This window comes from Equus asinus, chromosome 27, assembly GCF_041296235.1.
Source record: "Equus asinus isolate D_3611 breed Donkey chromosome 27, EquAss-T2T_v2, whole genome shotgun sequence".
Classification (NCBI taxonomy): Eukaryota; Metazoa; Chordata; class Mammalia; order Perissodactyla; family Equidae; genus Equus; species Equus asinus.
In genome coordinates, this window is record NC_091816.1 from 26,081,257 (window position 1) to 26,097,828 (window position 16,572).

Genomic DNA, 16,572 nt, shown 5'->3' on the forward strand with positions numbered 1-16,572 from the left:
ATTGTGCTTAGCTTAGAGGTATATTTCTTGAGCTACACAAAAATAATTTAATCATATAAGTGGTTCCAATGGAAAAATATTTTTTCCTATTTCACTGGACTATTGCTATAAATGCAGTTCTATCTGCTATAACTGCAGTTACAGAAACCCACTTCCATTTAAGAGAATCTGGTTATTATATCCTAGTCAGCATCACCTAAAACATGACCTGGAGTCAAATGCAACTGTAATCTAAAATTTAAAATTGGATGCTAGTACACAAGAAAAAGTATTTGATATATAAGAATTAAACATATTTAATAATTTAGATATGAAAAATGTTAAATCAAAAAAATGAATACACCAAGGCATGATATTCAAACATTTCATGGATATATAATTTATAATACAAAATCTTCCCTGATCCACAATGACATTAGAAAAAGCATGTTCAAATTTTTTTACTCATCTTTCTTTAAAGATAATCTTTTATTAGTATATGATCATCTTTTCTTTATAAGTTATATTCTTAGGTTATGGAAAAAGCATTTCTCACAAAATTACATAATATAAAAAAAGCATACATGAAAATCCTCCAGTTCTCATTTTACCAATCAAATTAAAATCAGCATGAAATTCCATGGGTAAGTAAACTGATTATCAAGTACAACTTAAGCTCATCCAATTGTCAACTTTAATTAAGCATCTATCACATTTTTTGAATTTCTGTATTTACTAATATAATAGTTGATCTTGGGAAAAGTCTGAGCTCCAATTTTATGGTAGGTAATTTAAATAATTTCTCTTAGACTTGATGGGACTTCTTGTAAATCACAATTTTCTATTTATACACCATGACCCAGTATTAGATTATGAAAAAGCCTGTGGAATTATTGATAGTGGCTCTCTATCTGTGACTGTTATTGTGAGGTGATTTTCATGCAAGCGAACTGACTTTAAAGTTCTTTGAATCTATAATATAAGGATATTTGAATTGTTTTGAGTACCACACTAATGGGATCATCCTTGGCTTTCCATGAAAACTCTGCCTTTTTATTTCAGTGTTCATCGTTTGTAGATGAGGAATCGTGGCTCGAGTTGATAAAGTTCCTATCACCATACTTATGTTTATGTCCCCATAATTTCTTTACTGGGTAAATCTGGCATCAAGTAAAAAAATACATAACACATTTTCAACAGAATGAATACATGTTTGAGACGAAAATGTTATGCATCTATTACATAAAAGGAATAAGATCATCTGAAATTATTATAGAATCTTTGCAAAACACTTGAAAACCCACGGTGTTTTACAAGGTGCTCAGATGATGTTCAATATTCATTAGGTTACTCACAAATTTTAGTACATTTCAATCAATCAATAACGCTTAAAGCAACTTGGGAAGAAAATGCTGTTCTTCCTACTCACTCAAAAACCTCAAGATAAGTGTAACCTACATTCAAAATTGTTTTCACTGTAAAAAGATCAATAGAAAATTGGTCAAACAGTTAAACAGCTGAAGTTAAGAAACAGAATAACTTTAAAGATGCAAACTAGCAGTTTTTCATTTTATTGACAACAAAGCCCACTTTTACCTGTGTATGGGAAGGTGGTAAGCCTTTTCGGCCATATACTCCAATCAATGCATCCTTCTGAAGAGAGATATTGAATTTAAGAAACTGTGGCTGATCAATAAAGAGCTGTGATCTCCAGAAGATCCCAGGAGGAACCTCTTGAATTGCTCTTCGGCCGATATCAAGTTCTCCGGAATCTATGGTGTTATTTTCTTGTGTAAATCCACCTAATTTTCCTGAATGTAAGAGATCCATTGAAGAAGAACAAAAAATTAAAAAAACAAAACAAAACCAAAAAACAAAACAGCCTTCCTTTCAAAAAGTTCTTTTCACCAAATGCTTAGACATTGCATCTCCTGAAAAGCGAAATGCTCTCATCCAACGCTCACTTGAAAAGCTTTTTTGTTAGATATTGTTGTTCAATGAATTCTGATTTAGCACATTCTTTAGGATACTTAAGTCAAAACTCTTTGAGTTTCCTTAGGTATGCCTATTACTGAAACTGTTTTCACACCTACAGTCTTTCTTGATCACTTGACACATAATTATCTTACAAATTATATGTCTTGTTATTTCTTGGGAGAGACAAAGTCTGGTACTTATCAGTCATTCTAAACATACAGAAACACTGCAAAAGTGTAAATTAAGGCAGAATGGATTATGGAAATTTCCCAATCAATCCTTACGCAAACCACAAAACCAATCAATGGCACTGATTCATGTAGTTCCCTCTAAACTACATATTAGGATGAACGAAAAATCAGATGCTGGAAGGGAGGCAGAGAAGGGGAAGTGGGGACATTATGAGGGCAAGGGAAGGAGGGGGAAGTATAAATTCTCACAAAGTTTTTGATGTAGGCTGCCACAACTTCTCCTTTCTGACCCTCATCTCACATTCACTTTCAGCCTTAGCAGGCACACGTGTATGAGCCCCTCAACCAGCTTCGACCTGCAGCAACAGAGACTCTGCTCCCCGGATCTCTGCCACCTCTTAGAGACCATCTCCTCTCTCTGTGCGAGGCCTGGTTGTAGGAAACAATCCAAGACTCCTCTTTTTTGTAATGGTGTTCCCCTCCTTCCCTCTTTGTTAAGGCTGCTTCTCAGTTATTCTGAGGGGGTTAGTGACAAAGGAGGTTTTATAATTTGCCTTAAACGGACATAAAACCACTTTGTCTCTTATTCAGAAAGGGTCCATGAAGGCTTAGGAACAGCATGAAACTGAGACAAATTACCCTCTATCAATTCAATCTTTTTAAACTCGGAAAGTTGACTTACCACTAAGTTTGTTCTTTTAGACATTAATCTGAATATTAATTCATATATCACATAATATGATATAATAGCCTCTAGAGAAGCTGTTAATTCAAAATTTAGAGGACTTAATTTCAAATCAGAGAGGTGTGAACAATTTATTTTAATGTCAGAGGAGAGCACCTTCTATCTACGAAGAGGTATTAATTTAACATTGAGTTCATTTTTGAGCGTTTACTACTAGGGACACAGAACTGCACATGATAAGACGAAATATAAACCAAAGAATAGAACCTTAGAGATTATCTACTCTGGCTTCCACGACTTCTGCTATCAAGCAATTAATTACGTGACTGGGAAGACAACACCTACAAACTAACAAATTAGATGACAACCTAAAGCAACAGAAGGTCAAGGGTCAGAGGAAGGTGACGTTACTGCAGCTGGAGGTTGAAAGACTTCCCAGAAGAGGGAAGTTCTGAGGTGAACTTGGACGGACAGGCCGGGTGAGGTTTCTGAGCCGGGTAAACATCATGATTAAAAACACGGTAATGGAGCTGGACATGTGTTAGGGTGACGGTGAGCAGAGGGATCCATCTGGCCAGAAAAGCAGTTAAGAAAACTGGATTTGGAGTCAGATAAACCAAGATCTGAATCCTGGCTCTGTCACTAACAAGCTGTGTGACCTGAAGGAATATATTAAACCTCTGATCCTAAACCTCATCTGTAAAATGGGGATAGTAATAACGCAATCACAGGACTATCCTAAGGATTACACGAGGCATCACACGTAAAGAGCCTGGCTCTCAGGAGGCAGTGAATGAATGGAAGACATTCACGGGCCTGTCATGGGAGTAACGGGAGACAAGGCTGGAAAGGAGCATGATAGCAGTTTGTGGAAAGACTTGAATGCCAAGCTGAAAAACTTGGTCTTCAAACTTCATGTTAGTGACTTTTTCATATTTTGTATTTTCAACTCTACAAAGAGCATTATTCCATCCTTCTTCCTGAAGATATATATATTTATTAGTATTATGTTACTATGCATATAATTTATGGCATTCTTAAAAAATAGCTACTTGAAGTAGACTTACTATGAGTAAATTGTATTTCAATGCCACAAAGGCATTTAACTGTTCCTCAGCTGTGTGTGTATGTGTGTGTGTGTATCAGGACAAACAATTCAAGATTACTAAGGAATATGCCTTGCGATCACAGATAAGTATGGCAGATAACCAGGTTATGGCCATTAGGGTCTAGAGTGATTCACAACAAATTCACACCTATGGAAAAGTGAAGTTTGAGGCAGAGTATGTTACTAGTAAACATTGAGATTGTTGTCTACCTGGACCCCTGCATCCTACAATGACACATGTACCATTAGTTGCAAAGGATGGCTATGGCTAAATGGAGACCCAGGAAAGATTCTGATCAAGGATATAGGGGAAATGACGTCATTATTTCAAGGATATTAAAGCACAGTAGTGTGGGAAGCCTAGAAGTGGAGAGACGAGTTAGGATACAGATGCAATCACCCAGGTATGAGGCAGGAAGAGGCTGTACAAGAAAGCCTGACAAAAATACATTATTTACAATCCCACTGCCTCTCTTCTTTTTCCCTGATAACCATAATCAAGGCAGTTAACAACCCTTCAGCTATCAGGTCTATTTTTCTTGAACTAATTCAGTAATATAAAATGCTCTGGGGAATAAAAGTTCAAAATTGGGTTATACTAATCATTGTAATTTTTCATCTATCAACTCATAAACTGTGCATCATTCATTAAAATTTTAAATATTCATTTTATGATAGTAATGCATATTCATTTTAGCAAAATTAGAACATATATTTAAATAAAAAGATAAAAAACATAATCCTACCACCCAGGGATTATTTTTGCTTCTGATCTAACCAGACGTCTTTCTTCATTCATAGAAAAATTTTAAATACCTGAGACCAACTTCTACTTTTCCTTTTGCATGCCTCTGCACAGGCACCTGTGTCATCAATTACCTGTCACTGTAAAGGTTAAGGAAGGTGAAAAAGAGAAATGAAACTAACTTTCACTGAGAACCTACGACAGGCCAGGTAGTTTCACCTATATTATCTGTGTTAAACTTCAAAACAATTCTGTGAGGTCAATATTATTTGGAGATGAGGAAACTAAAGCTCGGAGAAGTAAATTACGTGCCCAAAGTGAGTGGCAGGGTCAAGATTCAAATCTAGGTCTGCCTAATTCCAAAACAATAACGTGCTTTTTTTTTTATTTTGAGGAAAATTAGCCCTGAGCTAACATCTGCTGCCAATCCTCCTCTTTCTGCTGAAGAAGACTGGCCCTGAGCTAACATCCATGCCCATCTTCCTCCACTTTATATGTGGGACGCCTGCCACAGCATGGCTTGACAAGTGGTGCATAGGTCCATGCCCAGGATCTGAACTGGTGAACTCCGGACTGCCGAAGTGGGATGTGAGAACTTAACTGCTATGCCACGGGGCCGGCCCCCAAACAACGTGTTTTATATAATCATCAGTATAATCTTTGTTGTTTTTAAAAGTATTATTTTAAATTACTAAGTTTTAAATTTATCTATTTCATATAAAATCATATATATTAACCCATTGAACCACCTTAGAGAATCTGCTTAGCTTTCAATTTTAGGACATAAATTTATTTTTATTAGGAAGGAAGGACCAGCTTTTATAAAATAAAAACTTTTAAAAATAGACACGATGTAGGCTTAATATGGATAAATTGTATTTCAATGCCACAAAAGCACTTAATTGTTCCTCTGTGGTGTGTGTATAAAATAAAAACTGCCACGGATATTATAATATGATATTCTCTGTGTTATAATTTATAATAAATTCTTAAGTTTTTCTCTTCTGGTTGACTTCTACATGAAACTATTTTTAAAATACTGAATAAATTAGCAGTCCTTTTTCTCACTAAGATCTGTTAGCACACCTATCATATTTAAATACAGAAATGACTCATATTTAGACTCATTCATCAAGTTCATACATTTCTAAGGCTATTATACTTTATTGTTATTAACAAGTTCTACTGTTAGTATCCGAACCTTACATGATTTAATCTACTCTCTGGTGTTGATCTTATCTATTGCTGCTATAAATGGTTTCTAGCAGCATTAATAGCATACCTGTGCTTTGAGAGTTGGAAAGCATAAACTGGTGCTAATGCCAGAATTTTTTCCCAAAACATCACCTTTGCCCAAGAGCCTTAGTTTTGGAAATAGTGATCGAGTTCTGACTTCTAAGGTTTCAGGTTTCGTGGTGTCGCTTTCTCCATATACTGATTTTGAGGAGTTAAAATCTTTCTCACTGAAATGATAAGTGTGTCCACTATTATGTCAATAAGTGTATCCACTTATCCAACTAGTCCCACAGCTAATGTAACAAGTGGCTTTTTTTCAGAGAGAGGTTCTTTCATTTGTAAAGCAAAAGAACCACAGTTGACCAAACGTGTTTGAACGGGACATTGTGTGATAGTGTGATAACTGTTTTCTTGTCTCTCTGTAACAAAAAAGCCCAACTAATCATAACATCATAGACCGTCAGAGTTCAAGTGCCCAGGAGGTCATTTAGTCCAGGAGTCTTCAAAAAGAGGAGTCCAACCCCTAGGGCACACGAAGACTTTTCAGTTAGGAAAGAGGTAGACTGTTTCAAGGGAATTAACGTCTAGAACCTCAACAGTTTCCATGTGTAGACTTTCTTTACAACAGAAGGGCTTACCTATCGTAAGTGCAGAATCTTACTGTGACCCACTGTCTTGGAGCATAAAGCTTCCAGTGTGTCAAAAAAGGGCAAAATTCAAAGTATTTTTGTTGATGAAGGCTGTTTTATTCAAGACACCATAAACTCTAGGTAGGGCTTCAGTGTCTTTGAGGTAATTCTACCAAGGACCACGTATGGAGTTAAGAAGTAAAGTATTTAAGACTGTTGGCAGGTTTTGAAATCTGACCTATCAAGGGGGAGGAAGAATATTTTTGTTTAATGCCCTCATCACCCACCCCAACCACTGTCAAAAATTGCTTTTTACCTGCCAAAGAGTCTTGTGATTGCAAAGAGAATATCAACATGGTAAGAAATCTTAAAGGCAGTGACGCCTTATTTAATCTCATTGTCAAACCCATGGCAAGGATTTGTGCTTTATCTATCTCTCTGCCATCTACCTGCAGTTAGGAATTCAGAAGTGAGATTGTTGTGACAAAATGTATATTAATTCATTCCAACGGAAAAAATAAGTCAGACTTTTTCTGATGGAAAGTAAGCTTGATTTTAATGAGTACTAGCTACGCCAGTAAATTATCTAGTAGGTATTTCCCATAAATTAAATGAGCTAATTAAAGAGATACTTAAAGCATATGATAAAAGCACTCAAAAAAGATTACACTAACAAAGGTGACATAAAATGAATGATAGTTCCATTTTCCACCCCATTCTGCATATACCAGATTAAACAAAGTGCCACTAAGTAGAACGACTCACGTAATGAGAAGTATTTTGCCAAGCATTGGTGAAGCCTTTTCTGGAATACTCCACAGAAACTGAGAAACGGACAGATTCAGAAAACTGTGCAACAAATCTTTTTCAAAGTAGGTAGCTGTCAATTCTCTGCTTTCAGTAAAACTGAAGAAGAAATGTGATGCCATTGATAGCTTATAGACCACTAAACACACTTTTTGGAAATAGAAGACCATGTGATTTTTGACATATGACCAATAAAGAGTTCAAATAATTGACCAGCATCACTCTAAAAAAATCCTTCCATTCCCATCTGCATATTTTGTAGCAAGATTTCTTATATTTACATTTATCAAAAAGGAAAACAGGTATAGAATTGATATTGAATTTTGCTTTGCTCTTGCAATAAGTAATATTCACCCATGAACTCACAAGTATCTGAAAAAGTCCCCATTCATCTCATTCAGAGAGTTATTTTCAATACATTTTCACTTTTTATATTTAATAATCAAAATGTTTAACATATTTATATCATAATTAGCTTGATTTCAGTCAAATGTATACAACTAATAATTGTAAGCACAATTCAATATAGAAGAAAACAGGTTTCTTAGAACACTTAAGAGCATTATGGCCGCAGGAAATAAAATTTAATTTAAATTTGTATACATATTCAGTTTTAGGGGCACAAGAACAAAAGTCTGAGGAGGATCACTGATTTATTCTAGCTTTTCCTATGAAATATGAATCGCTCTCTCTCTCTCTCTTTTTTTTGCTGAGGAAGATTTGCCCTGAGCCAACATCTGTGCCAACCTTCCTCTATTTTGTATCTATTTTGTATTTTGTGTGAGGCCACAGCACGGCCACCAATGAGTAATGTAAGTCTGCACCCGGGAACTGAGCCCAGGCCATTGAAGTGGAGCGTGCCGATCCTAAACCACTGGGCCACGGGGCCGGCCCCTGAATCTCATTTTTAAGTGCCTGTCAACTTGTATTTGCTTCAAATTACGACACTATTTAGGATGAATTTATTTTGAATTAAAGTCTTAGGATGTGTCTTTTCTAAAAACTAGATGCAGACCTGACCTCTCATTATAATCAGTGATGGAGAGATAGAAGGACTTCACTGATTTTTCTCTGCTTAAATCCACTGAATGGGAAGCTTAGATGAATATAACAGTCCTGCTAAAGCCTCTACTGCAGATGTCAGGGGACTACCGTTTTGTGAAGGGCCTTTGTCTTTTTAAATTCCGCACTGTTGCTTTTCAAGGCACGGCCCTTCTCTGATTTGGCCAAGTCACATGTGGTCACTCCTGTTCGCATTTTCAAATGCTCCTTATTGATCGTAAACACACCTGGAAGTCAGCGAGCCACTGGCACAGTGGGATAAACTCGTAAATACTTGGACAATCTTTTCCTCTGAAGCTCATCAGTCCTCGTGGATAAAAGCCTGGACACAGATGTCTTTCATCATGTCCTGAATTCCAGAAAACTTTGGCTTCAGAGGAAATGAAAGGAGGGCCAGTCCTAGCACTCTCCGTCCTCCCTTACTGAGATCACTCCATCTTTAAACCCCCAGAGTCTGAACCTGGGAATGATCATAGGAAAAGCTAAGGTTGTCTGTAGGTTTTACTAAGAGAAAAAGGAGGAAAAATGGAGGAAAAAATAGGGCAACAGCGTGCCCTGTAGTTATTCTAAACTACAGAGCTGGTGGGTTAGAAATCAAACCAATTAAAGCCTTCCCAGAAAGGGAGAGATGGACCACATCTTCAAACACAACAGAGCATCATCTGGAAGATTTTGTGTGTGTGTGTCCTGTCGTTCCTGAATGTGGGAGCCACCAGCAGTCTTTTTACCAACTGACCGTGATTTTTCCTTTCATCAGTAAGCATGTGTCACAACAGTTTTAACGTCTTAAAATACAGCTGTCAGAACCTGAAAACATAAAGAGACCCATATACAAAGCTATTGCTATTCCTCTCCTATGCGATACCCAGTTTATATGAAAACACATCAGTAAAGTGGCATTTTTCAGATAAAACACCTTTCAAAAATTACTTTGTACTCTGAGATGTTTTATAAATAATAGTTTACCAACCCCAGACGTTATAGGGACAAAACAGAGTATTTAAAATCATACCAGTAATTAGGAGACTTGGTATCTGTTCAAAAATTATTTTGTGACATCAGAAAACCATTGAAAGTGAAACAATACTACATGTTTTGCCACGTATATCATGAATTTGCTGCCTGCATATGATGTGAGTAAAGACGCCTGTAATGATTAACAGGGAAAGGCAGAAAAGAAATACAACTGTGAAAGGCTAACTCAATCGTTGAGGGGGCGGTAAATGATAATATCACCCTCAGTCCCACAGAGGCACTAATAATTAGGACGTCAGGAAGCAAGGTTAGGCATTTATAGACGATCAATAGCCCACCCTCCAAGTCTATGACCTCACCTTGGATTCAGACCCTGACTTTGAGATCTCTGAGAGAACATGCCTTTTTATAAATAACCACATGCCATAACTTAGCATTGTGGATACACAGGGCGACATCACAAGCTACGTGAATTAAAACATACCCACCCTGCAAACATAGTTTAATGGACAAAATCAACATAGCACCAGTTGAGGAACTATTGTACATTGCAACACAAATACTACAAACAATTTTGAATAAAACTCAACGCTCTTCCAGCCCTATGAGTCCCATTTCTTCAATTCACAGGCAATCTTTATCTTGCTATAAATTCTATTTGTCTTAAATTGTCTAGTACTTGAGACAATTCATACATGAGGGACAACAATGTAAAATTTAAAAGCAATCTGAATTATTTTGTTTCAACAGGATGAATCATGTCTATGTATATATACACACACACACGAGGTTTTCAATTTGTACTCATACAAAAGGAGTTTATTTTTTGTTGCTGAGATATAATTGACATACATTATATTAGTTTCAGATGTACAACATAATGACTCAATATTTGTATATACTGCAAAATGATTACCACAATAAATCTACTTAACATCCATCACTCACATAGTTAAAATTTTTTTTCTTGTGATGAGAACTTTTAAGATCTACTCTCCTAGCAACATTCAAATACACAATACAGTATTATTAACTACAGTCACCATGCTGTACATTACCTCCCATGACTTAATTATTTTATAACTGAAAGTTTGTATAAAAAAATTTTTTTTTGATTGGAGGAGTCATTTGCCAGAGTTATACTAACCAAAATTTATGGCCTTTCATTTTTGTCTTACATTATACCATATATCTATGCTAAATTTTGGCATTTGTCTTATTGCTCCTTTCGAATACACCTGTGTTGAAATGTCTACCCATGGTACCCTCTACTTTTCCTATTGTGCATTTTCTAACTCATACTAATTGCATGCTTGATTCCTGTCTTGCCTAGCAATTCACACGCTCCGGGAACAACTGTGACTGTGTTTTCACTGTTGTGTTCTCCGAACCTTGCTCTGAACAAGGCACATGGTCTACACTCAATAAATAAACTCATGGTGAATGAGTATTATGCATTCAAAGGAAGAGCATTCAATAGGATGTGATGGATGTGACATCCTGGAATGTCCAATGTCCTAGGTTATAAGAGGCTTTAGAGGATATTATTGATGCTGATTTAAGGATCTGTCTCCTTAAGAATTTTGCTACAAGCTACAAGTACATAATCTTGAATTGTAGAAAAAATGAACTAATAATGTCTGACATGCATCAAATACTTGCCATGTTCCAATCACTCTTGTCACCCTATATGCATTATCTGATTTAAACCTCAGTACTACCCCATGAAGACACAGGAGGTTAGAGAAGGTAATTTACTTAAAGCCACCCAGTGAGTGGCAGGGCTTCAATTCTTAGTCACTATACAGCACCAACATTTGCTTTGTGTCTACTTTATGCCAGGCATTGTGTTGACTCCTTTATATACTTTATACATACTTTAGTCATACTATTTTCATTCACTCATTCAACAAATGCTTACTGGCATCTATTACTGTGCTGAGAGCTTCGGACAGAGCAGTGGAAAAATAAATACAATCTGTGCCTCATACTCTAGCAAAGAAGACATACATTAAATGGTAATAGCAATAACCACTAACATTTTTCAAGCATTTACTATATACTACACATCATTTTTAAGTATTTATGCTGAATACTCAAGATCATTCTAACTGATGAGAAAACTTAAGTACAAAGTCCCAAGTAACACAGGCATTCACGATCAGCACTAGGATAGGAAAGTATGTGGTTTGGCCTCAAGAGCCTCGATTCTTTATCTCTCTGCTATATTGTTTCAATATTACAGTATGGTGTGATTAACAGCCAGATTGTGGAGAGCCTTGTAAGTCATTTAAAGGTATCTGACCAGAATCTAGGTCACTGAAGGGGTTAGGCAGGGTATTGATATCTCAAATTTGTGTTTGAAGAATGGATCAGCAAGACGAGAGAGATATATCCCAGAAAGAAGGCGACTTCTGTAATCCAGGTGAGAGATGATAGGATCCAAGAGATATTTTGAAGTTAGAATTGACAGGACTTGGTAAGTGATTGAGTATGGGAGGTAAGAGAGTAGGAGGAGTCAAGTGTGACTCTCAGAGAACTAGAGAATGATGCCATTTCCTAATATAAAAAGCACTGAAAGAAGGCAAATAGGGAAAGAAAGATGATATGCCAATTGTGTTCTCCAAAGACGGCCACAACATCTTCCATCCCACATGCCTTATGCAAGGTGTCCCTGCCATTCCCCAGTGAAGAGGGGGAGTTTAATTCTGCTTCCTATGAATCCAGGCTGATCTTACTGCCTTTCTTGACCAAGAGGATGTGATGGAAGTGACATCCTGGAATGTCCAATGTCCTAGGTCACAAGAAGCCTTCTGTGACTTCTGTCTGGGTCTCCTGGAATGTTCCCTCTTGGGATACTCCTCTTCAGGATCAGCCACTATATTCTGAGAAGCCCAAGCCACATGGAAGGCTATGGTCAGATGCTCCATTTGACAGTCACAGGTGAGTTACAGCCAACAAATAGCATCAACTGCCAGCCATGAGAGTGAGCCACCCTAGACTCCCAGCTCAAACAGATCCAGCTGACATCTGAAAGCAATTGCATGAGAGACCCAACACAAAAATTGCCCAGTCAAGCCACAGAACCATGAGAGATGATAACAATTGTTCTTTGAAACCACCGAGTTTTGATGTGGCTTGTTATGCAATAATACGTAACTAAAGTACTTGATGGGTTTAGTTTTAGACATGTGGAGTTTGAGGTGCTTGGAACACACCCAAGTGGAGATGTTCCAAAGATACTTGGATAGATTTTATGTAGTTGATGTCTGGAGCTCAGAGAGAGATGTAGGCTGTACTTATTGATTTGGGAGCACACAGAGTGTAACATAACACACAGCACAGAGAATGTAACTGGAGTCAGGAGAGTGGATGAGAGAGCTCAAAGAGATTATATTCTGAAAAGATCAGAGTCCTGGGTAACAGCAATGTTTACGGATCAGACAGAAGAAGATAAGTCAACTAAATAAACTGAGAAGTCACTACCAAAAAGTCAGGAAGCCCAGGCAAATGTGGTATCATAGAAGCTAAAGAGAAAGAATATTTAATTAGGGGGGATAGGTTACCTATTAAATGTTACCAAGAACCTAAATACAATAGAGATTGAAGAGTATTAATTGATGCTACTGACAGAGCAATTGCTAACTCTGGAAGACCTCGGTTTCCATGAGTGGTGGTGGTAGAGGACAGTCATGAGAAAGGAGTATCACAGAGGCCGGACTGGGTAACAGGAGTAAGTGAAAGGTAAGGAAATGAATTAAGTGAATATATACACTACGTTCAAGAAGGAGGGGAGAAGAGAAAGATAGGGTGGGACTGGCGTAGGAGGTAGACTCAGGATTTTTTTTTTAAAGATGTGAGAGATTTCAGAATGTTCAAATGTTGACTGAAAGATATCAGTAGAGTGGGGAAATTCTGAAGATATAGAATGGGATCAAGAGTCCTTATGCAAAGATTAGCCTTGACTAGTGAGAAAAACGTGAAAGGATAGGTCCAGATACGCATAGGAATGGAGATTTGTTTACATGAAATTCAGAGAACTCCCTCCTAGTTTTTTGTTCAACAGAACGTAAAGCCATCTGCTGAGACAGCGGATGGACTGGAGTTTTCTGTACAGTAGGAAGGTTTGAAATAACTGTTGAGAAGTGTGGGAGCGAGAGTTGGCAAGGCAAATGTAGTAGGGCAGCCAGACTGTTGAAGTTGGTGAGCCAGGAGATGGGTATTATTATTCCTTCTTTATGTATGAGAAAATTGAGGCTCAGAGAGGTTAAGTAACTTGTTCAAGGTTACAAAGTAAATAAATGAAGGAGCTAGGATTTGAATATAAGCCTGTGTCATTCTTTCCAGGTCATTAGGCTAAAGGAATTCCTTGGTCCAGGGGAATAATTTTAGTTTCTGGAAAAAGACTGGTGTTTGAGCTAAAAACTTCATTCTTACTTCTTTCTTCATACTGCCCACTTCCATCAGGATTTCCTGAGACCCCACACTTCTGACATCTCATCTCTAAAATTTGTAGTCAAAGAAAGTCTCAAGAACAATCAGCAGAGGATCACGGGGTATAATAGGAATTCTTCTTTTCAATACTAAATACCATTTAGCAGCCTCAGTTTAGAATTAACTTAGAAGCAAGCCGGGAGTTTACTGAACCCTTAGTACCATGACTGTTCCTTAGAATTATATTTATAAAATAAGAATAAAGTAGGACCGCATAAACAAGAGTACTGCATTCAGAAGCCGTGAAGTAATTTTCTCATTATGCTTAGCACGGTAAAGTCTCCTAGTGGGCTTCGTTCAGAATTCTAAGGCTTTCATAAGGGTTGTAATCTCCTAGAATTTCTAAAAAGATGACGGGATCTGCTTCTCTGGACAGTGTATAAAACTGAAGTAGTGGGTGATGGTACATGAACATTGAGGTTTGTCACAGAGGTTTAAAAGCAGTGTTTTTAAGGTACCTCCTTTTTCCAAATAGAGTCCCCCCACCCCCACCCCCTGCACTCTAGGTCTACAAATATTTAATACATACCAAGAACATTTACTTGGAAAAACGAAATAAGAATTTCTTACAATTTAGAGTTTTTTGGGTTATCTGAGAAATAATAAAGAAGACAACAAGTGACTACTGTCTACATCACACCTCGGACAAGATCTGAGCCCAGAGACAGCCTTCCTTCCATAAAGAGAAATTCCTATGAATCTCCTAGTCCAAGTGGCAGGGGAGGGTCAGTTTTTCTCCAGGGCACTAACTCATTCTGGGGCATCTGTTATCTTACGTGGGAGGCTAGAAAGAAAGACGGTACTTGATTCACGCATACACACAGTCGCTTTCCAGGCGCCCAGAGACTGAACTCAGCGCATTCTATGAGCACGTGGGGAACTTCAGTCCCTCTTAGAGAAGGAGAATTTCAGAACAGGGCTTTTGAACCTGCGGACCACCATCCTTTCTAAACTGTGAAATTATCTGAGTGAATTTCAACTAGCATTTGTTATAAATGGGAACTACAATAAAACAGAATAGAAAATATCGGGGTGCATTTCACAAAATGAGCATGAGTACTATTTCGGGAAACATATTTCAGATATATGTGCGTATGTGTATGTGGGTGTCCATGTAACAAGTATTTCTCACGCAGTCATGGTCAATAGTTTCTCACTGTTTTATAGGACTCCAGCTCCATGGAGGTTTCTGAAGCCATATTTATATGACCTTCTTCCAAATGTCTGGGGTTCATATGATCCTAGATTGTCATAAAATTTTCTTGCAGATCTGAACTACTAAGCATGTTGACCAAGGTTACAAAGTAAATAGGTTTCCCGAAGAAGCTGGGATTTGAATAGAGGCCTATGTGAGCTGAGGAATGCTGACTAGACCGGAGGTTTTCCCTGGAAAATACCAGTACCCAGGACCCATCTGTGCGAGCACCTCTGACGTCACAGCTTTCTCAGGATCAAGCTTTTCAAGTACTGTGAAACTAATTAGCCACACTCTATTTTCATTTTAATCATAATAAGAGGTTAGGATGTTGTAAAACAAATAAAATGTCTACAATAAGCATTTTTCTCTTTAGTATAATTTCTTCAGTCTGAAAAAAAGTTCCCTACATGTGTGGTTAATAAGTGCCACTTGACCATTTTCACAGGAACCATCCACTTTAAGACACAGTCTAAATTTCAATCTATATAAACCAGAAATAAATACTCTTGATTTCTGTGTAGTTACTTGATTTGTTCATATGTGTGTTATCAGCATATAAAAAAATCAAACCATTGTTTAAAATAATTATATTTTACTTAATTGAAATTTCCCACCAACAGTTTTAATCAGGAAAGCTTTTCTTCACTTTTCTTTAATCTACTGTGCAGTGACTTCCACTGTCACCAGTTTATAGCTTTTTGGAACGTGTAGGACTTTGTATCAAAAGGCTCCATACAGGGGTGGGGGTGGGGGTGGGGATATTATTAGTATGAAAATCTAATGTCTTTTTTTTTGGTGAGGAAGATTGGCCCTGAGCTAACATCCGTGCTAATCCTCCTCTATTTTGTTTGTGGGATGCCACCACAGTGTGGTTTGATGAGTGGTGTGTAGGTCCACGCCTGGGATCTGAACCCTGGGCCGCCGAAGCGGAGTGCACAAACTTAACCACTACGTCATGGGGCCAGTCCCCAAAACCTAATGTTTTATAAAATTCCTCAGCCTCCCTAAGAAGGAAGAGAAGTGCCATAAAGTAGTATTGTTAAAACAGAAGATGGGAAAGCAAAGAACAACAACAACGAAATATGTAAAAGCATTAGTCACAGTCAATGGTTAATATAAAATGCAGCATATATATAAATATAAATAAATATATTGTATTATATTATATATAAATATATAATGCTTCCTTTTAGTCTTGCAAAGAAACTAGCCACTTGAGGATGAACACAGTTGACGCCAAAGCAGAATACAAATATGCTAGATAAGAAGAAACAAGAGGAAGAAAAGCTAGGGAAACGCTTAAAGACAAACAACACATTTATCATGTGAGAGGAAAAGGTGTCTTGATCTGGTTGCTTTGAGATATAAAGTATTAGGACATTTTGCAAAAAGTCAGAGGATGCCAAATGCCAAGACCTATATAGAGGCACACACACCTACATAAAAATAATAGACGGGTATATACAATACCATTACATGTGTATAC

General features: G+C 37.3%; 1 protein-coding gene across 19 annotated transcripts in view; it reads right to left on the reverse strand.

The window, feature by feature from the left end:
- The window catches only part of TENM3 (teneurin transmembrane protein 3), a 579,767-nt gene that overhangs the window by 111,323 nt on the left and 451,872 nt on the right, over nucleotides 1-16,572 (reverse strand). For all 19 annotated transcript variants that reach the window (XM_070499641.1, XM_070499653.1, XM_070499652.1 and 16 more), the window contains one exon: nucleotides 1,576-1,790. In XM_070499641.1, coding sequence (XP_070355742.1) covers nucleotides 1,576-1,790 — 215 coding nt within the window. The remainder of the gene's footprint in view (nucleotides 1-1,575; nucleotides 1,791-16,572) is intronic.